A 26,083-nucleotide genomic window follows, 5' to 3' on the forward strand; every position below is an offset into this window, starting at 1 on the left:
GAATGCATGCGTGTGCACACGTGCATGCACTCACACATGCACGTGCATCACACATGCACATGCATCACACATGCACATGCATCACACATGCACACCATGTGCACACACAGACACACACAGAAGATTTGTGAAGAGTAAGTCATACAACTCCACATCTCCTGGAATGATTTCTTTTTTGTTTTAATTTGGGGCCACACCTGGTGGTGCTCAGGGGTAACTCCAGTCTCTGCTGTCAGAAATTACTCCTGGTGGGGCTCGGGGGACCATATAGGACATCAGGGATGAAACCCAGGTCGGCCACATGCAAGGCAAACGCCCCACCTGCTGTGTTATTGCTCCGGCCCCCTGTTGGGATGAATTTTTAAAAGCTGACAGCACCAGCTGTCGGCACAGATGTGGCGCAACTGGGAGTGGCCCATCGGAGAGTCAGACCTGCCTAAGAAGGCAGGCGAGGCTTGTACATGGTCAAACCTACCCACACCCGGCCCGGCCGTCCTGAGCCCGTGCACTGACTCAGGCCGAAGGGAAGCTCATCGGCATCCTAAAGCCTGCACCCGGGGCTGGGAAGAGGCAGGACAGCAGGGAGGGTGCTGGCCGTGCATGCAGCTGGCACTGCCTAAGTCCCTGGTACCACACATGGTCCCCAGAGCACCACCAAGAGTGACTCCTAACCACGGAGCCAGCAATAGGCCCAGCTGTTAGCACTGTGAGGTGTTACCCAAAGTCCCACAAGATATTATTTGCATTTTTTTTCCTTTTTGGGCCACACCCGGTGATGCTCAGGGCTTATTCCTGGCTCTGCACTCAGGAATTACTCCTGAAGATACTTGGGAGACCATAGGGGATGCTGGGCATCAAACCCGGGTCGGCTGCGTGCAAGGCAAACACCTTCCCTGCTGTAGGATGACTCCGGCCCCTGAATTATTACTTCTAAACCTGCATACACACACACACACACACACACACACACACAGAGCAGGTTTTGGAAATGGCCCAGAACCGGAATCACAATGCGAGAATGACTGTACAGATTCCAGCACGCAAGCAGTTCAGTCAATGATGAAGAATGGGCTGACTGGCCCGGAACCACCTCACGAACGCGCGAACACACCCACAGAACTGGATGTGAGGGAAATTAATTGCACTTGATGCAAATTAGCCCTTGATCCGTGTTTTCACATCCAGAAACCCTTTGCCCGAGTTTCTTGGAGCGTCCTATCAATGCATGTGGAAAGCCGGTCCGTGGGACCGCCTGGAAGCCTTCAGAGACAGCAGCTCTAGCTCCCGCCCCGCTTCCTCTTCTCATGATGTTCTGACAAAACGCTTGAGGAGGCTTCTGGCACCCGAGGAACTACAGTTAATTTTTGGAAACGCAGCTCTCGGGGACCTGAGAAGTAATACAGAGTTAAGCGTGTGGCCACCTCCGGTTTAATCCCGGGCACCACTGGGAGCGTCCCCAGAGCACTGTGGCAGGAATAGCTCCCAAGTCCTTCCAGGTGTGACTCTAAAAAAACAGTGTTAGTCAGGTGGAGGCAAACGCACGGAGCCCAGGCCTGGCAGAGCTCAGCCCCAGCTCTGCACATCGGGTCTGAACAAATGATCATCAGAAAGAACACGGACGGGGGATCCCCCGGGCCCCTCATGTTGCTGCCCCCCTGAGAAATAACTCGGTGGGAAAACAGATTTCTGTCTTTTTAGACGGGCATGAAAGCCCCCCGCCGCCCCTCCCCCTTCCTCTGAAGCGGAGAGATTCCGGCTCTGTCAGGCGGTGGAATGTTGTGTTGGTGGTTGCCCAGACAACCGCGTCTGCGAGCCCAGCCTGGCTGCTGCAGGAGCGGGGGGAAGGCTGCGCCTCCCTCCAGCAGAACAACCCCCTCCCCAGGGCCCCCTAGATCCGTGCAAAACCCCAGCTGGTGGGAAGAAAGCGAAGCAGAGCCCCGAGCATGGCGACGCCCTGGGAAGGCGATTTCCGACTGGTGCGGCGAGGAAAGCTGCCCCGGTGCGTGGCCGGTGCGGCCCGGAGGGCGGGGAGGAGGAGGAAGCACCGTGGGACCCTGCCTGATCAGGGGCGGGGGACTTCCTGCACCCACTTCTCAGAGCGAGGAACTGAGGCTCAGAGAGACGCCGTGGCCCGGCCGCTCAGGGAGTGTGGGTCACCGGCCAGCTCTGCAGCCCCAGCGCTGGCAGGCGTCGAACGTGGCTGGTCTAGGTTGGATTTGTGGGTCTTGTCCTGGAATTTCTTCTCTGCTCGGTCCAGGCCCCTTCCCCACTCCCACCCCCGAGTCCCATAGTTCGGGGGTGGGAGTGACGAGTGCCAGTGGGGAGTTGGGGGGCCCTGACTTTTTTTTTTTTCACTTTTTTGGGTCACACTTTTTTGGGCTGGAGCCATAGCACAGCGATTGGGAGTTCGCCTTTCACTCGGCCGACCCGAGTTGGATTCCTCCGCCCCTCTCGGAGAGCCCGGCAAGCTACCGAGAGTATGGAGCCCGCGCGGCAGAGCCTGGCAAGCTAACGTGCGTGTTGGATATGCCAGAAACAGTAACAATAAGTCTCTCAATGAGAGACGTTACTGGTGCCCGCTCGAACAAATCGATGTGCAATGGGATGACAGTGACATGACAGTGACCCGGCGAGGCACAGGGGTTTCTCCTAGCGGTGCTCGGGGGGACCATCTGAGATGCCGGGATGGAACCCGGGCTGGCTTTGTGTAAGGCAAACGCCCTCCCCGCTGTGCTATCATTGCTCCGGTCCCAGCCCTGACTCTTTTTTGGTGAGGTCACACCGACTGCTCAGGGGTTCCTCCTGGCTCTGCACTCAAGAATCATTCCTGGGGCTGGAGCGATAGCGCAGCGGGGAGGGCGTTTGCCTTGCACACAGCTGACCCGGGTTCGATCCCCGGCATCCCATATGGTCCCCCAAGCACTGCCAGGAGTAATTCCTGAGTGCAGAGCCAGGAGGAACCCCTGAGCATTGCTGGGTGTGACCCAAAAAGCAAAAAAAAAAAAAAAAAAAAAAAGAATTATTCCTGGTGGTGCTCCGGGGACCATATGGGATCCGGGAATCGAACCTGGGTCGGACGTGTGCAAGGCAAATGCCCTCCCGCTGTGCTATCGCGCCAGCCCCAAGGTAGACCCTGACTCCTGACGGGCACTGCCTCCTCGAGTCCCCACAGGAGGGCCCCCAGGCCAGCGGGGGACCATTTACCCCCTGTGCTGAGCCTCCTGGAGAAGAAGCAGGAGGTGGCGGACGCAGACCGGGGCCTGCAGGAACAGAAGAAGGTGAGGCCCACTGAGACTTCGGGGGACCCCAGACGTAGGGTGCTGGGAAAGAGAGGCCCCCCCGGGTCCGAGACAGGCCGATTCACTGCCCTCGACTTGGTTTCTCCTTCTGTGAGACGGAGGTTAGACGAGAGACAGAGTTCCACCACGGACCCTGCCACGGGGCCTTGCAATCTAGAGGGGCTAGAGGGTGCCGAGGCGCAGGTGGGGCTGCACAGAGCAGGGGCCCAGAGGAAGCCCACCCCTCTACCTGGGGGGGTCAGGGGCTCCTGGGCAGAAGCAGTGTCTTAGCTGGAGGGCGGGTCAGCTTTCCCAGCCAAGGCGGACAGGGAGAGGAGGGAGAAAGGGAAGTGCCCGCATAAACTGGGTGCCCGCATAAACAGGCCGGAAGGCAAGGAAAATAGTGGTGAAGTGTTGAGATGCCAGAGGGTACCAGGAGGCCCACTAACAGGGTGGGGACTTGGGGGTCGGAGGGGTGAGGGGCAGGGACTGAGCTAAGCAGAAGTCCCTGGACAAGACCAGGTCAAAGAGCTTTAAGGGAGCCGGAGCTATAGCACAGTGGGGAGGGCGTTTGCCTTGCACACGGCCAACACGGCAGAGCCAGGAGTAAGCCCTGAGCATCGCGGGGTGTAACCCAGAAAGTCAAAGGGGGCGGGGAGAGCTACTAAGAGTGGACTCGAAGGTGCCGGGTGAATTGAAGGTCCGCGTCCTGCCCACAGGCATTCCAGGCCACCATGGCTGCCTTGAGGCAGCGTTGGCAGGAGCTGGCGCGGAAGGAGCAGGCGCTGAAGGGGTCCTTCGTCTGCTTTGACAAATTCTTGCAGGTACACGGAAGTCGCCGGGCCGTGGGTGCCCTGCCTGGGCAATTCACACCTTACAGCCTCAGGGAAAGTTTCAAAAAGTGGGTTCCCGAGTACCAAAGGGATTGGTGGGGGATACACAGGCACTCACTGCCCGAGCACTGACTTAAAAGCTGGGGTTTGGAGGGGCTGTAATGGTACAGAGGGCAGGGCACTTATCTTGCACGCCGCCCTCCGGGATTCCATCCCGTCTTCCCTGAGCACCGCCAGGAGTAATTCCTGAGCGCAGAGCCAGGAGCAAGCCCTGAACATCGCCACGTGTGGCCCAAGAACCAAAAATAATAATAATAAATTGGGGCTTGGAGGGGTGGGTGGAGAGGAGCGAGGTGTCCCTAAGCCTGCGGCCCGTGGTGGGTCCTGGGGTGGTCGCTTCTCTCCGTGCCCAGGACGCCGAGGCCCGGCGCGGCCGCACCCTGCGGAGGGCGGCGGAGGAGCGGCGCCGCGCCCAGCGCCAGGAGGCCGAGGCGCAGCGGCTGCGGGCGCAGCTGGCCGGGCTGCAGGAGGAGCGCGCGCGGCTGCGGCGCCGGCTGCAGCGCCTGGAGCCTTGCGCGCGCCTGCTGGGCCGGGTGCTGGAGCAGCTGCCCGAGGTGAGCGCCCCGCGGGGGGATCCCGGGGAGGGTCGCGGCCTGCGCACAGGCTGCATGCCACGGACGGCGCTCTGCTCTTCCGTTCCCCCCTCGCTCTACTGGGGAAACTGAGGCTCAGAAAGGTAACTGCCTCCAGCACACGGACGGGGAGAGGCCGGCACACAATAAATAAATTGATTGGAACAGTAACGGCTGGAGCTAGGCTTGCTGCGGAGGGAAAGGGCGGGAGGAAGCCCCTGGTCGACAGGGGCTGTCTGCACGATGCCCCCATTTCACAGTCGGGCTGACCGAGGCGGGGACGCCGAGGACCAAGGGTCTTGGGGAGGGCAGAGACGGCGCCTCCGGAGAGTTCTCCCAAGCCCCCACCTCGCGGCGACCCACTCCCAGTTCCAGGAGGTCTCCGAGCTGGTGGCGCGCTACGGCTGCCTGGCCGACACGCTGGCAGAGTTGCAGCTCACGGAGCGCCAGCAGGTCGCCCGGCTGGAGGAGGCGCGCGCGCGGCTGAAGCGGCTCCAGGAAACGGAGCAGGACGAGCTGCTGCGGCAGGGCCAGCGGCGGGCCGAGCTGCTGGAGCGCCTGGAGGCGGCCCGGGAGGAGACGCTGCGCTGGGTACGCCCCGCCCACCGAGGCCCCGCCCCACCCAGGCTCCGCCCATCGAGACATCGCCCCGCCCATTCTCCGCCCACACAGACCTCGCCCCGCACACTCTCCGCCCACCGAGACCTCGCCCCGCCCACTCTCCGCCCCAGAGGCTTCGGCCCCCACACACATCGCCCCGTCCATCATACTCTGCCCACCGAGAACACGGCCAGCCCAGTCTCCCCGTCCAGAGATCACACCTCTCCCCAGACCCCGCCCCGCCCACCGAGGCCCACCCTAGCCCTATTCACCGAGATTACTCCCCGCCCTCCGAGACCACGCCCCGCCCCACCCAGGGGACCACGCCTAGCCCAGGCCCCACCCACCAAAGACGCGCTCCACCCACCCTGACCACGCCCAGACAAGGCCCCGCCCATAGAGCTCACGCCCCGCCCCCTTGCCAGAACAGACCGGGAGGTGCTCACCCTAGAGAGGTGGCTGCGTCCCGCCCCAGGGATTTCCGGCACCGGAAAGAGCTTTAGGGCACTGATCAGAACTTGGCACCTGTTCTGTGTCCTCGGGGGTGTTTCTGCACACCTGACCGGCAGGTGGACGGTTCTGGACACCCGCCCCCTGCACACTAATCCGGAAGGGGGTGTCGTCCAGGAATCCCAGTGGGTCCAGATCCAGAACACGGCGTCTGAGAAGACGCTGCTTCTGGGTCGCACCCGGATGTCAGCGCTCAACATGTTCCAGCTGGTGTGCCAGCACCGGAAGCAGCCTCCGGCCCTGGACATCTGTGACACGGAGGGGCAGCTGGAGCAGGTGAGCCCTCTCTTGACGTCATCCCGCCCACCAAACGCAGGGACACTCAGGTGCGGGAGATCCTGCCGTTTGTGGGCTGACCCTCGCCCCAATGGTCTGGGCTCCCTTGCTGCTAGGGGGCAGGGACCCTGGAGTCCTGGACTGACCTCAGCCCTGACTGGCATCTGCGAAGTGGCCAGAGGAAGAGGCACCCCTGAGGGCCAGGGTGAGTGCTGGCCGCCCCTGTACACATGTGTGTGTCTTGCTCCGTGATCAAGGCACAAGTGACAGGTATTTTGTTTCAGGGCCACACCCAGAAGTCCTCAAGGGTCACTCCTGGCTCTGTGCTCGGGGTCAGGGGCCACTCTGGCAGTGCTCCGAGGACCGTTTGGGGTGCTGGGGATAGAACCCAGGTTGGCAGTGCGCGGGGCAGTCATCCCACCTGCTGTACTATCTTTCCGGGGCCCCGAGTGGCAAGTACGGGGAAGGACCCAGGAGGTGGCGGTCCCTTGTAATAACCTCTGACCCCACGGACGGGCCTGGCTTCCTTCTGAGGGTCCAAGGCCAGGTGCGGGCGGTGGTCCCTGATCACAGCCTGCCCAGTGACCCTCTGAGCCAGGCTCACTGTCCTCCCTGTCACTCAGGCTCCAGAGGGGGCTGGACTTGACAGTCCTGTAGCTTGAGTGGCCCCTCTCAGAAGCAGAGACAAAGGGAGACCCCCCCCACACACACACACCCCACCATTCCACTCCTCTCCTGCATGCAAGTCACGGTTCCATCCATGGGCCAGGAACTGGGCCCTGGAGCCCCAGTGACCATGGGTGACTCCAGAGGGGACACGGTATAGCACCCTTTGAGAGACGCCATCAGGCGAACCTCCTGAGGGGCCATGGGGGCGACTCAGCCAGTAGCTGCCCCCTCCTACCTGGACTCACTCCCCCCTGCCCAGGCAGCTGCTCCACCTCACCGCGCGGTGGGTTTCCCACGACCCCCGTTGCCCAGGGTTCGCGTGCTTAGCAGCAGACCCATGGGGCACTCAAGTTCATGTCAATATTCAGTTAATTCAAATAAAATAGGGAAGGGCTCCCCCCCACCCCCCAGCGAGGACTGGAGTAGGTCTTCCACCGGGGAGTGAAAGATCCAATTAGGAGGAATATAAACCCGCCCAACTGGGGAGTGGAGAGGCTGGTGTGATTAAGAGGCCTTGAGGGGATGGGGCTGGAGCGATAGCACAGCGGGTAGGGTGTTTGCCTGACACACGGCCGGCCTGGGTTCGATTCCCAGCATCCCATATGGTCCCCTGAGCACTGCCAGGAGTGATTCCTGAGTGCAGAGCCAGGAGTAACCCCTGTGCATCGCCGGGTGTGACCCAAAAAGAAAAAAAAAAAGAGGCCTTGAGGGGATGGGGCTGAAGAGATAGCACAGCGGGTAGGGTGTTTGCCTAGCACGCGGCTGGCCCAGGTTCGATTCCCATATGGTCCCCCAAGCATTGCTAGGAGTAATTCCTGAGTGCAGAGCCAGAAGTAACCCTGAGCATCGCCGGGTGTGAGTGACCCAAAACGCAAAAAAAAAAAAAAAAAAAAAAAAAAAAGGCCTTGAAGGGCTGGAAACTGCCTGTGTCCCCCCCTCCGGAGGGAGGCCTGGACACGCTGTCCCGGGAGCCTCCAGTTTCCTTGCCTTTTAGGCGGGTTTCCCAGCCCCCCCCCCAGGAGCCGGGGTGTGGGCGCAGGGGGGTGACTGGCCCGCGGCTCCCACAGGTGAGGCTGTTCATCTCAGACCTCAGCGCCACGCTGCGCAGCCTCCACCAGGCTGAGCCTGCGACCCCCACTGCCCCGCACTAACTACGGTGAGTGGGGACAGGGGCCCCGGAGAGGGTGCGAGGCTGGGAGGCTGCCGGGGCATGTGTGAGGGCCACCAAGGCAGTGGGTGCCACCTCTGCCCCCCGCCCCAGCAGACAATCTGCACTTCCTTGAGTGTTCCGGTTGGCCCTCTGGGCAGGGGGGTGAAAGGTCCAGGCGCAGTTCAGACGCAGCTTGCTCCGGGCCGACCTGCACTCGGGAAACGTGGCAGACCCCGATCTCACACCCACCCAGGCCCCAGCCCCCCTGGCAGCAGGGCTGGCGTCCCCGGTGACTGCAGGTGCTTGGAACCAAGCCCAGCACCATGACTTCGGGAGGGCAAGAAGGTGAAGGAAACAGCAGCAGTGAGGGGCCACGGGGCAGAACCTCCCGTGGCACCTGCTGGCCACGGCCCCACGGAGCACTGTGCCAAGTGATGGAGCAGAACCATGGAGGCGGGGCATGGGGCCAGGCTGCGGGTCTGGGCTCAGGCGTGTGCCAGAGTGTGAGCCCCCCCGCCAAGAGCCCCCCTGAGCCTGAAACTGGTGCCCTGAACCCACATCCGGTCTCCCTCCCTGGCCACTCCGAGCCACGAGCCTGTCCCCAAGCAGGGCTCTGAGCGCTGGCCTCAGTGACCAAGTGGGCCTCTGGGCCTCACTTTTCCCCTCTGTAGGAGGGAGTGCAGAAGCCACCCCCAGGGCCTGGGGTCGTGTGGGACTCCCTCACACGGTGCCCATTACTGGCAACTGAGTTGGGACGAGACACTGCCCAGCCCTATTCGGAGTGCACCCGGGGGACAGGAGGTGTGACTGATAAGGTTTATTAAAAAGACTCCGTTGGGCCTTAGGCTTTCAGGGCTCAGGCCTGTGGGCAGGGACCTCAGAACCCCAAACACCGGGAAGCAGCAGCAAATCACCAACTCGGGTCTTGGCCTGCCTGGCACACTCCTATGCATCCTTCAAGACCCTGCTCAAATGCTCCCGTCTCTGCAGACTGTCTCTGACCGGCTGCGCAGTGTGGCTTGCCAAGGACAAAGGTCCTGCAGGGTGCACTTCCAGGAGGTCCAGCCGCCTCCCTCACATCCTCTTCCTCATCTTGCCCTTCTTGTTGAGGGGGCCGCCCCGGCCGAAGGCGCCCTTCTTCAGCTCCTGGACCCGGCGGCGGTTGCGGGCCGAGAGCTGCTTCAGGCCCCCGCGCTGCAGGAAGCGCATCTTCTGCGTGCGGCGTCGCTGTTTCAGGATCTGCTGTTTGGTCTTCAGCTCGGACCGCACTCGGCCTGCAGGGGGCCCCGGGGCGCGGGGCTGGGATGCACCTACCAGGACGGGGGTTGGGGCGTCAGCCTTGGGCAAGATGCGGAGTCTCCTCCCTGCAGCCTGGCTGGGCTCACAGCCCGGACCCCAGCGGCTGCACACAGTAGGTGCTTAATAAAGCTCAGGCAGCCCACAGCAGCGGTGCCGAGAGCCGGAAGAGCAGCTGCGGTCTCTTGGCCCCTGGGCCAGTCACTGACTTCTCAGTCTGTTCGCCCACCCCCCAAATGAGTGATGGATGGACCCCCCCGTGCCAGCCCTAACTGGAATAAACCGTGAGGTGGACAAGGCCCAGAACAAGGCCTGGCCACCAGCAGGCCACCCAGGAGTGACCGAGGGTCACGTCACTCAGTGCGGTTGGATGAGCACCTCCTCTGAGACCAGAGAGATCAGTGCCCACCCCTGGGCCAGTCAGCTCTGGCCAGCAGCGGGCAGGAGGGGAAGGCCCTGTCCTGCCGGCCCCTGCGCACTGTGGCCCCTCCTCGCCCCCCCTACCCTCAGCAGTGACTTTGTCTGTTGGCACAGCTGGTCATTAAGGCGGCCCCAGTGTGTCCACGGCAGCCTGAGTGACGGGTCCACCACCCCCGGCAAGGACAGCACAGGACACACAGCTGCTGTCCCCGCCGCCTCCCCAGCAGCCCGGAGCAAACGAGGAGAGTGAGCCCGTGTGTGTGCATGTGCGCAGAAAGGAAGGGACTTTGGGACTAGAGCGACAGTACAGCGGGGAGGGCGTTTGCCTGGCATGCGGCCAACCCAGGTTCGATTCCCAGAATCCCATATGGTCCCCTGAGTACTGCCAGGGGTAATTCCTGAGTGCAGAGCCAGGAGCGACCCCTGTGCATCGCCAGGTGTGACCCAAAAAACTCAAAAAGCCAAAAAAAAAAAAAAGGGAAGGGACATGTCTGAGAGCCAGATGAAGAGGGGCAGAGACAGGAATGATCAGAGGAGAGACACAGGAGGGTGGGACAGGGCCAGCATGAGTGGTGGAACACAGACCCAGAGAGAACGGCCTGGAGTGTCGAAAACAGGAACACGCAGAGAAAACCCCAACAGAGCAGGAGATGGGGGTGAAGCTGACACACAGGGCCTGACGGGTCTCAGTGGGAGAGCGGCCAGGAGGGCGGAGGGGCGGGGCCAGGAGGGTGGAGGGGCGGAGCCAGGAGGGCAGGGCGGGGCCAGGAGGCAGAGAGGCGGGGTCAGGAGGATGGAGGGGCGGGGCCAGGAGGACAGGGGTGGGGTCAGGACAGAAGGGCGGGGCCAGGAGGACAGAGGGGCAGGAAGCGGACAAGCCGAACGGAGCAGAGTGGGCCGAGGGCAGGCAGGGACAGGCTGCTGGACACTCGGCCACAGAAGAGGCAGCAACCAGCCCCGCGGAGGGGGTGACCAGCAGGCTGGGGCAGGGCCTGCTCCAGTGGCTGGGCGCCCCAGGCCGTCCCTGGCCGTAGACTGGGCGGTCAGTTTCCTCCGGAAGGTGCTCAGCATCCAGCCTGTCCCGACACCCCTCCCTGGCTGCATGCTCGGCTGCGGCACCCCACGGGCACAGGGAGTGGGGTGGAGACCCCCACCCGCAGGCCCTCCAGGTCCTCATAAGGCCAAAAGCCCCGCTCGCTTTCTAGGCCGGCTCTGGGGGGGTGGGGGATGCGGCTCTCACCTTGGCCTCGGCCCCGCCTTCCACCCCTGTGCTCTGGGGCTCCTCGCCGGTCCGAGGGTCCTTCGTCCTCCGAGTCCCGGTCATCGATCTTCTGCTTCTGCTTCCACTTCTGGTAGCTAGGACGCCGCGTCAAGGAAGCCGCGTGCGGCCAGAGAAACCAGGCCACCACCCCGGTCCCCACCTCAGCAGACAGGGCCACCACTCCCCGCCTGTGGCCCCGCCCTCACTGGCCCCGCCCCTCGACCACGGCCCCGCCCCCGGGCCCCGCCCTCCGCAGATACAGGTCTCTCTTGTAGGAGCTGCTGATGTAGCGGCCACTCTCCGTTTTGATTTTCTTCTTGTCTTCCTGTCCCGTCTGCCCCACAAAGCGCTTCTTCTTCCGGTCCCTGCGGGGCATGGGGTTGGGCTGCCATGGCGGGAGCTGGCCTGGGCGGGCGGGATCCCCGCGTGGCACCACGGCCCTCCAGGGAGGGTTCCGGTCCTGTCGGCCCTCTCCTGGGTTAAGCCACGGCGTTTCACAGAGGGCACAAGGCCCTGACCGGGACCCCCGGGCACAGGCAGGCTGGACCACCCGGCGCGGCGACAGGGAGGGCCCCGCACTCACCACTTGAGCTGCTGCCGGCCGCGGGTGAGGTTCTGGGCTTCGTCCCCCATTAGGTCCAGGACGGCGCTGGCCGCCTGCTGCTCGAAGGCACCACCGTCCCCACCGACGCTCAGGCTGCAGGGGGCAGGAGAGGTGAGCGGGGCTGTGGCCCCCCACCCCCGCCGCCCCCGCAGCCAGGCCGCCGCTCACCCCCGCTCGCTGTCGAAGTCCCGGGGTCTGTAGGGCACGTAGAACTGCGGATCCCGCAGCTGCGCCTCCCCCCGCCGCCGCTTGGCTCTGCTGTCGGGTTCGGGTCCCGGCTGCCGCCGCTTCCGGCCCACCACCTCGGTGAAGACGTCCTGGCGGACCCAGGCCCAGCGTCACACCGCGGCCTGGGAGCCCACCACGCCCCTCAGCACGAGCGGATGCAGGACGGACAGTGCCCGCGTGGGGGCAGATGCCCCGGTGGCCACGGGCCCCACGTGACAGAGTCCCGGGCTCCTGGCCCAGGCCCTGGACTCACCCATGGGAAACACGGGGGCGGGGGGGACACGCAAGCCCAGGACTCCCTGTGGAGGGAGGGAGCGGGCGGGAGGGCAGCCCGGAAGCAGCCCAGCGATGTGCCCGGCTACGTCTGCCTGTCTCAGCCTCGAGGGACAGGCGGAGACGCTGGTGGTGAGTCCCCGCGGGCTGGATCCACCCATGCCTGGACCCGCCTGCCAAGGGGCTTTCCGAAGGCCACAGCGGCCACAAGGCCCGGGCCCACCTGGGAGCCCGCCTGTCCCCCGGGAAGCCCTGACACTCGGACAGGCTCTGGTCCTGGCTGAGACTGGGGGTGTGTGCCCCCATTCTGCAGGCAGGGAGACTGAGACCCCAGGGTTGAGCCCCCCAGGGCAGCCCCGTTCCCAGCCCTCCCGGCCTCCAGGGTCCCTGGGCCGCACCTCCACGCTTGGACCATCACCCTCTTCCTCTCCCTCCTCCTCCTCCTCCTCCTCCCGCTGCTGCTGCGGCTGCTCCTCCCGCACGGCCGGGCCCACGGGCGCCTCCCGCCGCTGCCGCTGCTCCCGCCGCCGCGCCTGCAGGTCCCGCTGGAAGCTGGCGATGGCCCTGCGGTCCCGCTGCCGCTTGGCGCGCATCACCTCGCTGCCCGGGTCCCGGCTGGAGGCGCCGATCTCGAAGATGGTCTGTGGGTGTTGGGGGTGGGGTCACTCCGGGCCTCAACTCCGCGGGGTGGACACTCCTCCGCCCTCCCAGGAAGGACCAGAGTGGGCCCCGCTGTCCGGGGGCCAGAGCGCTCATGCAGCAGGGAGGGCGTCGGCCTTGCACATGGCCAACCTGGGCTCGATCCCCGACATGCCACAGGGTCCCCCGAGCCCATCAGGAGAGCAGAGAGCCCCGAGCATCATCGGGGATGACCCCAAAACTTGAAACCAAATAGCCAAGGCCCGGTGGCCGAGACAAGCTGGGCTTCCACCCTGCGCCGCTATCACTGCCCCAGGACACTGCGTCCTGCCACTCCCGGGCCTCCTCTAGAGCCTTCCGGAGCCCCCGGGGCCTCCCACGCTTCTCCAAGCCAGGCCCAGGTTCCGGCGAGCTGCCCTGTCTGGGGGAACGGGGACGGTCACTCACCGCCCGGGCACGGTAGCCCCGGATGCTGTCCACCAGCCGCTGGCGCTGCAGCTCCTGCTCCTCGCAGCGCGAGCCTGCGGGCGGGGGTCCGTGAGGCCGGGCAGGGCCGTCAGCTGCCCCGCCCCGCCCCGCCCCAGCCCCGCCCAGCCCGCCCCGCCCCGCCCCGCCGTGGGACTCACTGAAGAGCGGATGCAGGCCCAGCCCCGCCACGTCCAGCTCCTTGGCCCTCTTGACGGACTCGGGCGAGGGCGCGGGCCGCGAGCGCACGTACTGCTGCTGCGCATTGCCGGCCACGCGGCCCAGGCCCTGCAGCTCCTGCGAGGCCTCCCGCGCCGTCCGCAGGCCGCCGTCCTCGTCGTCCACCACGGTCTGCGGCACTCGGCCCAGCACGCCGTCCGCGCCCCCCGCTGCGGGACGGGCCCCGGTCAGCACCACAGCGGCCTGCCGGGCGCCTCCTGTCCGGGCAGGCGGGCCTCGGGACCCCCAGCCTGGGGCAGACGCCCGGGTACGACCCGGGGGCGAGGGGGCCCGCAGTGCCAGCACCACCCAGAGCCAGGCCTCCTGGGGGCCACACAAGCCCATCCCTGCCCGGGGCCCGGGTCACTGGCCAGAGGGAGGCCTGTGGGAAGACCCTTCACCCAGCAGCAGAGACAGAGGAACACACAGACCCTGCACCGACAGACATGCGGATGCTGGACGGACACACGGACCCCGCCTGGACAGACACATGGGCCCTGCACGGACAGACAGGCAGACCCTGCGTGGATGGACACATGATCCCTGCACAAACGGGCACACAGACCCTGCACGGAGAGACACAGGGACCTCGCGTGGGCAGGCACACGGACCCTGCACGGACGGACACAGGGACCTCGTGTGGGCAGGCACACGGTCCCTGCACGGACAGACACAGGGACCTCACGTGGGCAGGCACACGGACTCTGCACGGACAGACACAGGGACCTCGCGTGGGCAGGCACACGGACCCTGCACGGACGGACACGCAGAGCCAGCATGGACAGACACTTAGTCCGGATGGACACACATACAGATAGATGTGCAAAGCTTGCCTGGACAGACACACACACAGACAGACATGCGGACCTGCCCGCAGGACCTGGCTGGGGCCATCCTGCCCGAGCGGGGAGTCCTGTGGACACGCTCCCTCCCCGCCCCCCGGTCATACCCAGGGCCTGGGCAGGTCACACGAGTTTGGAAAGTGGGGGCCCTTAACAGGAGCCCCCAGCAAAGGTGCCCCCCACCCCCACCCACCGCTCCCCCGGATGTCAGGTCTGCAGGTGAGAGGCGAGTCAGAGGGCCCCTGCCCCGCCACGGCCACTCACCCGAGGGCGTGTCCCCGGGGCAGGCGAGGCTGAGGGCGCGGCCCAGGAAGAGGTGCAGGTCCAGCAGGTAGGGGAGCTCGTCGGGGGCCACCAGGGAGTAGGCAGTGCCACTCCGGCCGGCCCGGGCCACGCGGCCTGTTGGGAGGAGAGTGAGCTGGACCGCGCGGAGACCAGGCCGACAGTGCCCGGCAGGCTGGCTGCCCCTCTCGGAGCCGCCGCAGGGCGAGGGGCCAGGCTCACCCACGCGGTGCAGGAAGAGTTTGCCCTTGGCGGGGAAGCTGTAGTTGACCACGTTGTCCAGCAGCGGGATGTCCAGGCCGCGGGCCGCCAGGTCGGTGACGAGGAGCACCGAGCACTTGCCGTGCGAGAACTTGGCGAGGTTGATCTTGCGGGCCGTCTGGTCCAGGGCGCTGTAAATGTGGGTGCAGCTCACGCCCTGGGTGGTCAGCAGCTGCCGGAGGGGAGGGGGCGCGAGTGAGGGGGGGCAGCTGGCGGGAAGTCCAGGGCCCTGGGGTCCACACCCGTGTGAAACCCAGCTGGCTGGGGCCAGAGGGGGGGACTTCACTGCCGCCTCTGCAGAGCGCCTGGGTCCAGGGGGCACGGCAGGGTGCCCACCCCGGCCTCGGCCCTGACCGCCCTCCCGGGGCCAGAGCAGGCCCAGGACACACAGGGGGCCCAGAGGTGCCGGCAGCTGCACGAGGCGGAGCCCTGACTCGTGTGGGGACACCAGAGCGGGGCGGGCCGCTAGGGGAGGCCCCCGGGGGTGCAGGCCTGGCTGCATCAGCCTGCTCGTGCCCAGCACATGTACGTGACATGTCGCGTCCCGTGGGGAGCAGCCGGGCAAACCCACAGAAAATGGGGGAGGGTTGGACCCCAAATGTCGCCCCGAAGGAGGGGGAGCCCCTGGGAGCTCAAGGTGCTCTTTCTGGCTTCAGTATCTGCTTGAAATTTTTAGTATTTACTTATTTGGTTTGGGGGCTGGTGGGTGGGGCACCCCTGGGGTACTCAGGGAGCACTCTCCATGGCACACGAGGGACCAGGGGATGCCAGCAGCAGGAACTGGACCTCCCCCGTGCAAAGCACCCACTGAGCCCACGGAACTCTCTGCCCAGACCCTGGCACTCTCATTATTTACTTTACTCATTATCTCAAAATATTTCCAGAAGAAAAAAGCCGGGCCTGTGTACTGTGGGCGTGTGCTGCCCTCTGGTGGCCACACGTGGACCTGCGGCTCCACACCGGCCCTGGGGGGCGGGGGGGGGGGGTTGGTGTCCTCACCTGGCTGAGATACTCAGCATGGTGCTTGGTGGCCACGAAGACCACCGTCTGGTCCTGGGGCCGCAGCACGCTGCGCAGCAGGTGCAGGAGCACGGCGGCCTTGGCGTCCTCGCGCACCAGGAAGAAGGAGGTCTGCGGGGAGAGGGGTCACGCGTGGCGGCTTGCGGGCCCCGGTCACTGCGGGGGCCGGGCAGGGCCGGGCCGGGCCTCACCTTGAGCTGCTCGTTGAGCTTGGAGTCCACGTCCAGGCGGATGAGCACAGGCTCCGTGAGGCCTGCGGAGGGGGCGGTGGGGTGGGGGTCTGAGAGGAGGCGGGCCCCCGCATCCAGCAGAGGTTTCTGCCCCCCCCCATCTCGGCCCCCCAGGACCACTCACCGGCGCGGGCAAACTCCACCAGCAGCTTGGGCAGCGTGGCGGAGAAGAGCACCGTCTGCTGGCCCCCGGGCAGGCGGCCGATGATCTCCTGCAGCTGCTCCGCAAAGCCCATCTCGAAGAGCCTGGGGGTAGGGGCGGGTCAGGGCTTGGAGCCCAGGACCCGAGTTCCCTGCCCTCGGCCCAGCCGCAAGGGCGCTGGCCGGGGAAGCTCCCGGGCAGAGGAAGAGGCCGCTGAGAGGGAGGGAGGCCCTGGCACCCTCTGGGTGCCAAGCCCTGGCCCAAGGGGTCCACGGGCACCAACCCTTGAGATGGGCGGGTGCCCTGGGAGGTGCGGCCTCTCCCACCCGCCTTTCCCCAGATGGCCACGAAACCTCAGGGCCACCCAGAGGTTGGGTGTTGGGGGAAGGAGGCCAGAGCAATAGTACAGCCAAGAGGGCGTTTGCCTTGGCGAACCCCGGCACCCACAGGGTCCCCTGAGCAACACCCAGAATTCCTGAGTGGAGTAAGCCCTGAGCATCGCCAGGTGTGACCCAAAAACAAAACCCGAGGTGGGGGAGGTGGGTGGGGCCAGCAAGGCCACGCCCACCACGACTCCTCCCACCTCCTGGAACCAAGCCTCTTCCCCCCCCCTTTTTTTCTCTCTCGCTGTTGGGGGGCCACACCCGGCAGTGCTCAGGGCTCACTCCCAGCTGGGTCAGTGCTCAGGGTCACCGCTGGCGGGGCTCAGGGGACCCTTAGGGGGGCTGGGGCGGAAACCTGGGCGAGCACTGTGCCTGCAGTCCTCTCTCTGCTACTCCTGAAAGTGACTACCGAAGAAACGCGACAGGGAGGGGCCGAGGCAGGCGGGCGCCTGGCACACGTGGGTGGGGCCCGGGCTCTGCGGGAAGCCAAACCCCAGCAAGGCACCCAGGAGCTGGTCTGGCGCCCGCGTGGCCGCGCTGGGCAGCCTCACCTGTCCGCCTCGTCGAACACCACATACTCCACGCTCTGCAGCTTCAGATTCATCTCCACGGCCACGTGCACCAGGCGCCCGGGGGTGGCGATGATTCTGGAAGGGGGACGGACGTGGCCAGGTCACTCCTGGCCAGTACCGCCAGCCATCCCACTGCCCAGTCCCCAGGGCCACCTGCAGCCCCCACCCCCCTGCCCCCCCGCCCCGCTCACATGTCCGGGTTCTCATGGAGGGCCGCAAACTGGTCTTCCATCCTAAGGAGAGGAGGTGGCGGTGGGCACAGGCGGCCTTGAGGCCCCTCCCGTCCCACACCTCCAGCCGAGGTACCAGGCCGTGCCCAGAGGTAGGGTGGACCGGCGCTGGGCCCACGGCGCCACCTAGTGCCCATTCTGGAACTGCCAGGTTGGGGCAGAGGCTGGGGCACAGCTCCTACCCCAGCTGTCCTCTGGGACACCCTGGGGACAACCGCAGGGGCCAGAACGCAGGGCGTCGACTGGGGCTGACCAGGACTCGGGTGGACACGGGCCCCCCAAAGGAACCCACGGTCTCATCTCCAGCCTGGACGGGCCCCTGAGCACTGCTGGGTAGGCTGCTGAGGGGAGGGGAGGGGCCCCTCCCTCCTGCTTGGAGAAGGGGCGGGGGGGGGGGGGGTGGGCCCTCGGGGGCAGGGCCAGGGCTGGTCTCTCACCTGTCCCCGCCGAGGATCAGGGCCGTCTTGAGGCCTGTGAACTTGCCCAGCTGTGGGGGAGGGAGAGCGGGAGGGGCCTCAGTCACCAGCCTCCCCCCTCCCCCCTTCCCCGCCCCACCCCGGCCCCCCCTCACCTCTTTGGTGAATTTCATGGTCTGCAGCGCCAGCTCGCGGGTGGGCGAGAGGACCAGGGCGCGGGCCCCACTCTGGGCGCTGTGGGCCTTGAGCCGCTCGAACAGGGGGATGAGGAAGCAGGCCGTCTTGCCGCTGCCCGTCCGGGCCATGGCCACCACGTCCTTGCCGTCCAGGATGACCGGGATGGTCTGCAGGGGAAGGAGGGGGCGCTGGGGAAGGGGAAAGGGCCGCCCAGCCAGGGCCCCTGGCCGGAGGGCCGAGCAGCTGGCGACCCTCCCCATGGGGCAGGGCTCGGTGCCCGCTCCCCGTGGTCCCTGAGGGCGGCGTCAGGAGAGCCAGGGGCGGGGAAGCAGCCCCCCCCGCCGCGTGGCACCAGTACCTTCCTCTGGATGGGTGTCGGCACCTTGTAGCCTTTCTTCATGATGCCCTTGAACACGGGGTAGCTCAGGCCTGGGGAGACACGGGCTGGCTGGGGCTGGGGCTGGGGCTGGGGGCGCCCGAGCCCCCGAACCGCGAGTGGGGCAGACCACGACCCTCTGCCCACAGACAGCAGGGGTGAGAGGGACGTGCCCAAAGCCCACGTCCCTCCCTCCTGCGTGCGGGCTGGCCAGTCAGGGACAGGCCGGGCTCCTGGGCTGGACACAGGCCCCGTGGACACAGGCCTGTCCCTCTCCAGAGGCCGCTTCACGAGAGCAAGCGTGCGACTGTCCCTTCACAGCCCCGCCTGCCCCACTGTGTCCCCCCCAGCCCCCGCCTGTCCCGCTGTCCACCCCCAGCCCCTTCCTGTCCCACTGTCCACCCCCAGCCCCGCCTGTCCCGCTGTCCACCCCCAGCCCCTGCCTGTCCCACTGTCCACCCCCAGCCCCGCCTGTCCCACTGTCCACCCCCAGCCCCCTCCTGTCCCACTGTCCACCCCCAGCCCCCGCCTGTCCTGCTGTCCACCCCCAGCCCCGCCTGTCCCACTGTGTCCCCCCAGCCCCGCCTGTCCCACTGTGTCCCCCCCAGCCCCCGCCTGTCCCACTGTGTCCCCCCAGCCCCCGCCTGTCCCACTGTGTCCCCCCAGCCCCCGCCTGTCCCACTGTCCACCCCCAGCCCCCGCCTGCCCCAACCCTCTCTCTGCTGCAGCCCCACGAGCCTCTCAGTGACTATCCCGTCCCTGCCCCGTGTCACCCTGTGTCTGTCACCTCCTGTCCTGTCAGGTCCCAGGGCTGGGGGCCCAGACGTGGCACTGTCAGCTCCCCCTTTCCTTGGTGCCATGCCCAGAGCAGGTGTGCGGGCACTATGGCTCCCCCGCGTCCCGGCCGGCTCACCCACCCATGGACTGGAAGCCCCCGGATTTCTTCTTCTTCTTGTTCTGGGCCCGCACCATCTCCCGCGTGTCCGGCTCCACGTCCGAGGTGTAGTCCGAGGAGGGGAAGGAGGGCAGGGGCCGCCCGGGGCCCGGCTGCGGGAGGAAGGGCTGGGTCACTCCAGGTCGTGGGTCTCCGTGGCTGACCCACGGCCAGGCTCCCCGGAGGTCAGCAGGCACCGCCCCCAGACCGCCTGGGTCTCACCCGCCCAAGCCCGGACCTGCATCTCCTGCGGCCTGCACAGCTGGAAAACGCGTGACGGGAGCACTGTCCTTTGGGGCCAGGCGAGGACCAGAGGACCAGGAAGGCACCATCTCGACTCCCATCAGCTCCATCTCCATCACCCCCACCCCCTGTATCCCCATCATCCCATCACCTCCATCTCCATCACCCCCATCAACTGTATCTCCATCACCCCCACCCCCTGTATCCCCATCATCCCATCAGCTCCATCTCCATCACCCCCACCCCCTGTATCCCCATCATCCCATCACCTCCATCTCCATCACCCCCACCCCCTGTATCCCCATCATCCCCATCATTCCCGCCACCATCATCCTCATCATTGGCACCCCTGCTGTCAGCCTGCTCTACCCCAAATTAAAAACGAGGCCTTCCCAAACCGCGTGGCCCCCGGCCCGGCCCCAGCCCCCTTTCCTCTCCTTTCTTCTTCCTTTTCTTGTGGGGGAGCAGGGGGTCAAACCCGGGGCGTCGGGAATGTAAGGCAAGGGCTCTACGACTAAGCCACACCCCCCGCCCCCAACTCCTTTCTGATACACCGCCTTCACCACTCTGGGCTCTCCTGGTACTCCACTCCCCTGGATCCTCTCCTCTGTAGAACTGATGGGTAAATCCCAGCACCTCCTCTGGGGAGCTCTCCCTGACTGCAGGCCATGCCTTGCTACCGGAAGTGACATTCAGGAAGCAGTGAGTTGCAGAGACAGCTAACGCAGGCCGCACTGGCTGAAAGGCTGGTGCTGCCGGGGGCTCCCTACCACCCACTTACACCCACAGCCCCCTTTGGAAGGGGCAAGATGTTTTGTTTGTTTGTTTGTTGGCCACACCCAGCAATGTTCGGGGCTTACTCCCGGCTCCACACTCAGGATCACTCCTGGAGGTGCCCGGGGGACCATATGGGATGCCAGGGATGGAACCCGGGTCAACCTGCGTGGGCCACGAGCAAGGCAAGGGCCCTGCCCGCTGTGCTGTCATTCCTGCCCCCAAATGGGTCGTGTTTGTGTCCACTTTACAGAGGAGGAGGGGGAGGCGAGGTGGCCTGTGCCAGGTTACAGAGCTGGCACTCGGCGATCAGAGCCAGGAGCCTGGCTGAGTCTCTGCTCCATCCTGGAGCACTTATATGAGCACCACACACACACACACACACACACACACACACACACAGACACACACACACACACACACACACGCCCTCCATGCACCTTTTGTTTTGGTTTTGGTTTTTAGCCGCTGGCTGTGCATCCGTCTGTATGTTTGTGTGGGGGCCATCCCCAGCTGTACTGGGCTGACTCCTCCCTCAAGGATCCCTCCTGGCAGTGCCCAGGGGAACATATGGGACTCCGGCGATCAAAGCTGGGAGGACTGGAATGAGGGGGAAAGGCCACCGCTTTGGCCCCAGCAGCTTTCATATTTAAAACGACTGGGTGGGGAGGGGCTGGGGGGAAACCAAACCAGAGAAAACGGTGACCCCGGGTGGCCCCACCAGGCCGGAAATAGTCGCCATCTGGTCTTTAGGGGGGAAAGTTTGCCAGTCCGGCTCGGGAGGCGTAAAATAAGTGGCTGCTGGAGGCGGGCGGCCAGTGGGGGAGGCGCTGGCAGCATGGGCGAGTGGACGGGACAGGCGCGGTCACTTGATCCCGGCACCCTCCTGGGGGAGGGGGCGTCTCCGAAGTCGCACAACCAGTGGGTGCTGGGCCAGGCGGGCAGCGAGGAGCGCAGGGCCCTGGGTCCGAGCCCGGCATGGAGCGCCAACAGCGCCTCCTCCCTCGACTTGTCGGGCACCCAAGGGGCTCGCTGGGGGTCCCCGTGCCCGCTCGGCGAACCACGTGCCCGGGGCTAACTCCCGAAGCTTCCGCAGGGGCCCCCAAAACTCTCAAAGTCGCACCTCCAGCGCCCACACTTCCCATTGGCCGGACGCGCCCGGCGCCCGCCCCCGGGACTCGAGACGGCCAATCAGGGGCGCGCGGACCCTCGCCCGCCCGTGCCGGGGCGCCCGGCTCCCGGGGGGTGGGTACCGGGACGCCCCTGGTCCCCGGGCCGGCCGGGCGGCCCCGCCGGCGCCCACTGCCCCGGCCCGGCCCGCGGCGGCCACGCGGAACCCCCGCGGCGCCGCGCCCCTACCTTCTGGGCCCGGGCGTCATCTCCCGCCTGGATCTCGAACTCGCCGTCCTCCGAGTCGCTGCCCGGGGCCTGGGGGGCCGCGCCCCGGCGCCGCCGCTGCCCCTTCTTCTTCCGCCACTGGGCCATGGGCGCTGGCCGGCGAGGAGCGGCCGCCGCGCGCGTGCCGGCCGCCATGCGGGCCGGGCCGGGGCAGGGCCGGGGCGGCGCCCGCGGGGCCCACGCGCGCGGGGGGCGCCGGCGGTGGCCGGGGGGTTCCCCTGGCCCGCGCGCGTCGCGGGGGCCCGGCCGGGCCGCGCGCACTCGCCGCCCCGCACGCGCGCGCCGCGCCGACCCCCGGGGCCGCCCCGAGCGCGAGGGCCGGGCGCGGGGGAGAAACCGGGACGCGGCGCGACCCCCGCGGGCGCGAATGGTTCGGGCCGCGGCGGCGGTGGGCGGGGCCGGGCGGTGGGCGGAGCCGGGCGGCCCGGCGGTGGGCGGGGCCGGGCGCGGGCACCCGCGGGGGGCAGGGCGCGCGGCGCTCCCGCGGCCGGCGGCTCAGGTGGGCATCGCTGCGGAGGGCGGGGACTGCCCACGGGCCGGGCTCGGGGAGGGCGCCGCTGGAGCGGCCAGGCGGGGTGTGGGCGCAGGGGCGGCGGCGCTTCTGAGTCTGTCCCCTCCTCCCCGCACCCCTCCGGTTTCAGCGCTGCTGGAGGAGGTGTGGCCTGCGGGCCGGGGCCACCTTCTGCAGGATGGACGCTCCGTGGCAGTGGCGGGACTGCCGCGTGAACGCGACGATGCTCCTGCGGCTCTCGGCACGAGGTAGGCGGGGCTCGCCCCTGGCCGTCTGGCCTGCGCCCCCGCAGGGCTCCCTGACGCGCTTCCCCGCTTTCCCGCCTCCCATCTTTGTGTTCTGGTTGGTTTCCAGATGGACCCAGCTCTCATCTCTCTCTCCCTCACCCGGGGAACAGTCTGTAAATATTTATTGTGCACTCAGGGTATGCTGGGAATGCAAATGGCTTCATTAAGTATTTGCCGGTGGCACCCCTCGCGCTCTCCCCAGTGGAGGGAGGGACAACTAAGAAAAACTCATCCAAGTCTCCGGAAGGCCGGGCTGGACCCGTAGCACAGCGGGGCGATGCTGGCCTTCACTTGCCTGGCTGGCAGCTGACCTGGGTTCTGTCCCCAGTACTCCCTAGGGTCTCCCGAGCCCACCAGGAGTGATCCCTGAGCGCGGAGCCGGAGTAAGCCCTGAGCATCGCTACCTGTGGCCCCAAAACAAAAGTTTCTAAAAGGCCAGGGTGGGTGGTGAGTCCCCTCTGAGGGGCCACAGATAGGAGCGAGGACCCCGCGCTCCTTTTGCCCTTGGTGGGACCTTGAGCGCGTGCCAGCCTTGAGCACTTCTAACATATAGCTGACGCTGCCGTGTGTCCCTAACCCATTTTCACAGGGAGCCCCGGAGGCAGGGCCTGGCGGGTGCAGCCCCCCTACTGCTGATGGAGACCTCGGGCAGCATGAAGACCCTGGTGGGATGAAGGCTCTGCACCCACTGCCGCGGGCCCGGGTAAAGGCCAGAGCATCCTATGTGGATGAGACGCTGTTTGGAAGCCCAGGCAGGTCCCGGCCCACCCCACCAGACTTTGACCCCCCCTGGGTACAAAAAGCCCCTCGAAGTACAGGAGGAAGCCCAGAGGCAGCACCTGGCACCAGTGGGGGCTGTAAACCCCCCTCCTCCAGGGGCAGCACTCCCACCCTCACCCCTAGGAAGAAGAACAAGTACCGGTAAGTGGAAGGGGAGGAGCTGTGCAGTTGCTGGGTGCCCTTGGGCAAGCACCTTGACCTCTCTGAGCCTCAGTTTCCTGGTATGAAAATAAAGCAGGACCAATGTTCCTTTTGTTCCGATGTTCCGATTGTTGAGAGGATGCAGTGAGATGATTTTTTTTAATTGATTTTTGGTGATGCTTAGACTCAGGGGTCACTCCTGGCTCTGCACTCAGGAATCGCTCCTGGTGGTGCTCAGGGGACCATATGGGATGCCAGGGATCGAACTCTGGTCGATTACATGCAAGGCAAGTGCCCGACCAGTTGTTCTATCACTGCAGCCCCCCCTCTTTTTTTTCTTTTTGGGTCACATCCACGATGCTCAGGGGTGACTCCTGGCTCTGCAGTCAGGAATTATTCCTGGCGTTGCTCTGGGGACCGTATGGGATGCCAGGGATCCAACCCTGGTCAGCCACGTTCAAGGCAGACGCCCTCCCCAATGGACTATCGTATCGGTCCAGCCCCTTGTAAAGGGACTTGCTGCCTTTCCAGGAACCAGCTAGAAAAGTCGGTGGTGGTTTGCAGACACAGATTGGTCCTGTGAGGGCGAAGTAACAGAATACCCCAGCCTGGGAGAAGGCCAGAGCAGACTGTTTGCTCAGGGCTCTGAAGTCCAAGGCCAAGTTGCCAGCAGGGTCGTTTTCTCCAAGCTTGATGTGGCACCTCGCTGGCCTGGCGAGACCGAGCCCTGAGCGTGTCCAGATGGGGCCAGCCCTGTCAGTCTCCCTCCTGTAGGGACTCCAGTTTGGCTGGACCTGGGCCCCACCCTCACGACCTCATTTAACCCAAATCTCTTCCTTACAATTCAACCCCTGCAGCGCTGGGGAACAGTTCCCTTCCGAACTCTGGGCTGGCTGGACCCTAGGGTTCATTCTGCCCTGGGAACGGAGCCTGTTAAATGCGCCAAAAGCAGGACCCCAGCATCACCCTGCGGCGGAGGGCAACGGGACACCGGCCCTCGGGAAGGGCACAGCAGACGGCCTGGCTGACCAGGCCCCGCAGGTGGCTGTGGCAGCCCGTCCCAGGGCCCCAGCCAGACACCAGGCCCACAGCAGACTCGTGATTTAGCCAAGGTCGCAGAGCAGCGAGCGCGTTTCCTCCAATCGGGAAGGGGCGCTGGTTGGTGCAGGCTAGACTGAGGTTTACTTGAATTAGGTTTACTTGGCTTCAGGAGACAAAACGTATCCAAACCGACTGCAGCAGAGCCGGGATGATCGCGGCGCCTCTGCCCCGGCCCGGGACTCGGTCTGATCCTGTCCCGGTGCTCACGCTGCCGCCACATGCCTGTCCCAGGCCTGTGACCCACACGCGCAGCCCCTTCCGGCCCAGTTCCGGGTCAGGCGGCCTCTCATTGGACAGAACAGGTCACAGGGCTTCCCCAGAGCCAATCACGGTGGCCAGGAGGATGTGATATGCAAATAGATCTGGCCTGGGACACAAATGGGCTGTTTGGCCGCCTGGGGTTTCTGGGTGCTTGGGGGTGGGGGGGACAGGCGTGGAAGTGGGGCGGTGGCGCGGGTGTCTGGCGAGCGGCGGGGTGCGGGGCCAAGGTTCTGGGGCTCACTGCCTTTCTCCTCTGCCAGGCTCATCGGCCACACCCCGTCTTACTGCGACGAGTCGCTGTTTGGCTCCCGCGCCGGGGACACCCGCTGCAACACCCCGTGGCTGGCCAAGGGGGACACTGCGAAGCTCCAAACCCTCTGCTGGATTCCCCCAGCCACGCCCCGGGGCAGCCACGCGCCCCGCCCCAGGGGGACCCCACTGCGCGCCGTTCACCCACCCACTCCGTCCAAGACAGAGCCGAGGGCGTCGGTGGACTCCCGGGGGGTGCTGGCCCCCAGGCTGGCCTCTCCCCAGCCCCCGCGGAGGGCCCGTTCCCACTCTCTCACCCACCTGAATGTCCCCGGCTCCGGGCAGCCACCCTGGGCGTCCCCCCAAAATGGGCCTGCAGGTCCCCGGCCTTCCCCACCGGGGGTGACCATCCGGAGTGCCCTGGTGACTCCCAGGGCTCGCTCAGCCAGCATCTCAGTGCCCACCACCCCCCGTCGAGGTGGGACCACCCAGAACCCAAAACCTCCTTGGAAATGAGGTCTGAGTCCTGTTCCCCGGCTACCCGCTGGTTCTTGGGGGCCTCTCTGGAGACGCTCTGGGGGGGGCCAGATGTCAGGTGGGCTGTGCCCCCTCTTCTGACAATCTCTCCTTGCATTTGGGGGCACCCAGACTTGTCTCAGGCACAAGTTGTATCGGTGCCAGCCAAGGGGCACGCCTCAGGGACACAACCCTCTCCATTCCATGGCTGTGGCCAGGGGTGGACGAGTGGCCAGGGGCCGAGGGACGCCCCAGAAAGCCCCAGGCTCTTCCCTGCAGGCCCCACTTCCGGCCCAGGAGGCATTTCCTGCTGATCCATGCGTATTTCTCTTCAGGTATTAAATATGTCCAGGGGCCGGAGCGATAGCACAGTGGGTAGAGCGTTTGCCTTGCACGCGGCCCACCTGGTTTTGATCCCCGGCATCCCATATGATCCCCCAAGCACCGGCAGGAATAATTCCTGAGTATTCCAGGAATACCCAAGTGTCACCGGGTGTGACCCAAAAAAACAAATAAAAATAAATATATCCACAGCACCCCAAGTTCTACCGATTGTAGTGGGAGGGCGTGTAGCTAATGAGGCCCCCTGCTCTGACAGGCCGGG

The 26,083-nt window shown here is 65.8% G+C and overlaps 3 protein-coding genes across 4 annotated transcripts; 2 read left to right on the forward strand and 1 right to left on the reverse strand.

Moving 5' to 3' along the window:
* Positions 1-1,924: 1,924 nt before the first annotated feature.
* On the forward strand, positions 1,925-8,630 carry CFAP73 (cilia and flagella associated protein 73). 2 transcript variants are annotated; one of them, XM_004611191.2, is made up of 7 exons: positions 1,925-1,999; positions 3,173-3,278; positions 3,998-4,102; positions 4,525-4,725; positions 5,113-5,334; positions 5,971-6,129; positions 7,866-8,630. In XM_004611191.2, exons 1-7 carry the CDS (start codon positions 1,944-1,946, stop codon positions 7,947-7,949), a joined length of 933 nt encoding a protein of 310 aa, XP_004611248.2. In that variant the 5' UTR covers positions 1,925-1,943; the 3' UTR covers positions 7,950-8,630. The 2 variants fall into 2 exon arrangements, with proteins under 2 accessions (XP_004611248.2, XP_055003469.1); XM_055147494.1 differs by having other exon boundaries at positions 1,936-1,999; positions 3,164-3,278.
* Positions 8,631-8,750: 120 nt separating this feature from the next.
* DDX54 (DEAD-box helicase 54) lies at positions 8,751-21,788 on the reverse strand. Its single transcript, XM_055147493.1, has 20 exons — positions 21,595-21,788; positions 19,202-19,331; positions 18,267-18,337; positions 17,887-18,075; positions 17,753-17,802; positions 17,277-17,318; positions 17,065-17,160; positions 16,113-16,234; positions 15,950-16,011; positions 15,738-15,869; positions 14,700-14,910; positions 14,460-14,594; positions 13,296-13,523; positions 13,117-13,190; positions 12,429-12,671; positions 11,698-11,846; positions 11,509-11,622; positions 11,186-11,290; positions 10,905-11,020; positions 8,751-9,258 (listed from the first exon to the last, which is right to left on the reverse strand). Exons 1-20 carry the CDS (start codon positions 21,766-21,768, stop codon positions 9,023-9,025), a joined length of 2,679 nt encoding a protein of 892 aa, XP_055003468.1. The 5' UTR covers positions 21,769-21,788; the 3' UTR covers positions 8,751-9,022.
* Positions 21,767-26,015, forward strand: RITA1 (RBPJ interacting and tubulin associated 1). The gene is given in 6 exon segments (XM_055147085.1): positions 21,767-21,827; positions 21,944-22,132; positions 22,275-22,392; positions 23,021-23,127; positions 23,130-23,352; positions 24,975-26,015. Coding segments are annotated over 6 exon segments (1,203 nt in total). The 3' UTR covers positions 25,480-26,015.
* The last annotated feature ends 68 nt before the right edge of the window (positions 26,016-26,083 follow it).

Source organism: Sorex araneus, chromosome 9 (genome assembly GCF_027595985.1).
Source record: "Sorex araneus isolate mSorAra2 chromosome 9, mSorAra2.pri, whole genome shotgun sequence".
Taxonomy (NCBI): Eukaryota; Metazoa; Chordata; class Mammalia; order Eulipotyphla; family Soricidae; genus Sorex; species Sorex araneus.

What these genes read in the sequence shown, in the direction of transcription:
- CFAP73 (XM_055147494.1), top strand. Translation starts at nt 1,944, where the DNA reads ATGGCGACGCCCTGGGAAGGCGATTTCCGACTGGTGCGGCGAGGAAAG. An exon ending in GCTTTGACAAATTCTTGCAG is followed by an intron (nt 4,103 to 4,524) that starts GTACACGGAAGT and finishes CTCCGTGCCCAG; the next exon opens with GACGCCGAGGCCCGGCGCGG. An exon ending in CGGAGGGGCAGCTGGAGCAG is followed by an intron (nt 6,130 to 7,865) that starts GTGAGCCCTCTC and finishes CGGCTCCCACAG; the next exon opens with GTGAGGCTGTTCATCTCAGA.
- DDX54 (XM_055147493.1), bottom strand. Translation starts at nt 21,768, where the DNA reads ATGGCGGCCGGCACGCGCGCGGCGGCCGCTCCTCGCCGGCCAGCGCCC. An exon ending in ATGACGCCCGGGCCCAGAAG is followed by an intron (nt 19,332 to 21,594) that starts GTAGGGGCGCGG and finishes TTCCTCCCGCAG; the next exon opens with CCGGGCCCCGGGCGGCCCCT. An exon ending in ATGCTGAGTATCTCAGCCAG is followed by an intron (nt 14,911 to 15,737) that starts GTGAGGACACCA and finishes CCCCTCCGGCAG; the next exon opens with CTGCTGACCACCCAGGGCGT.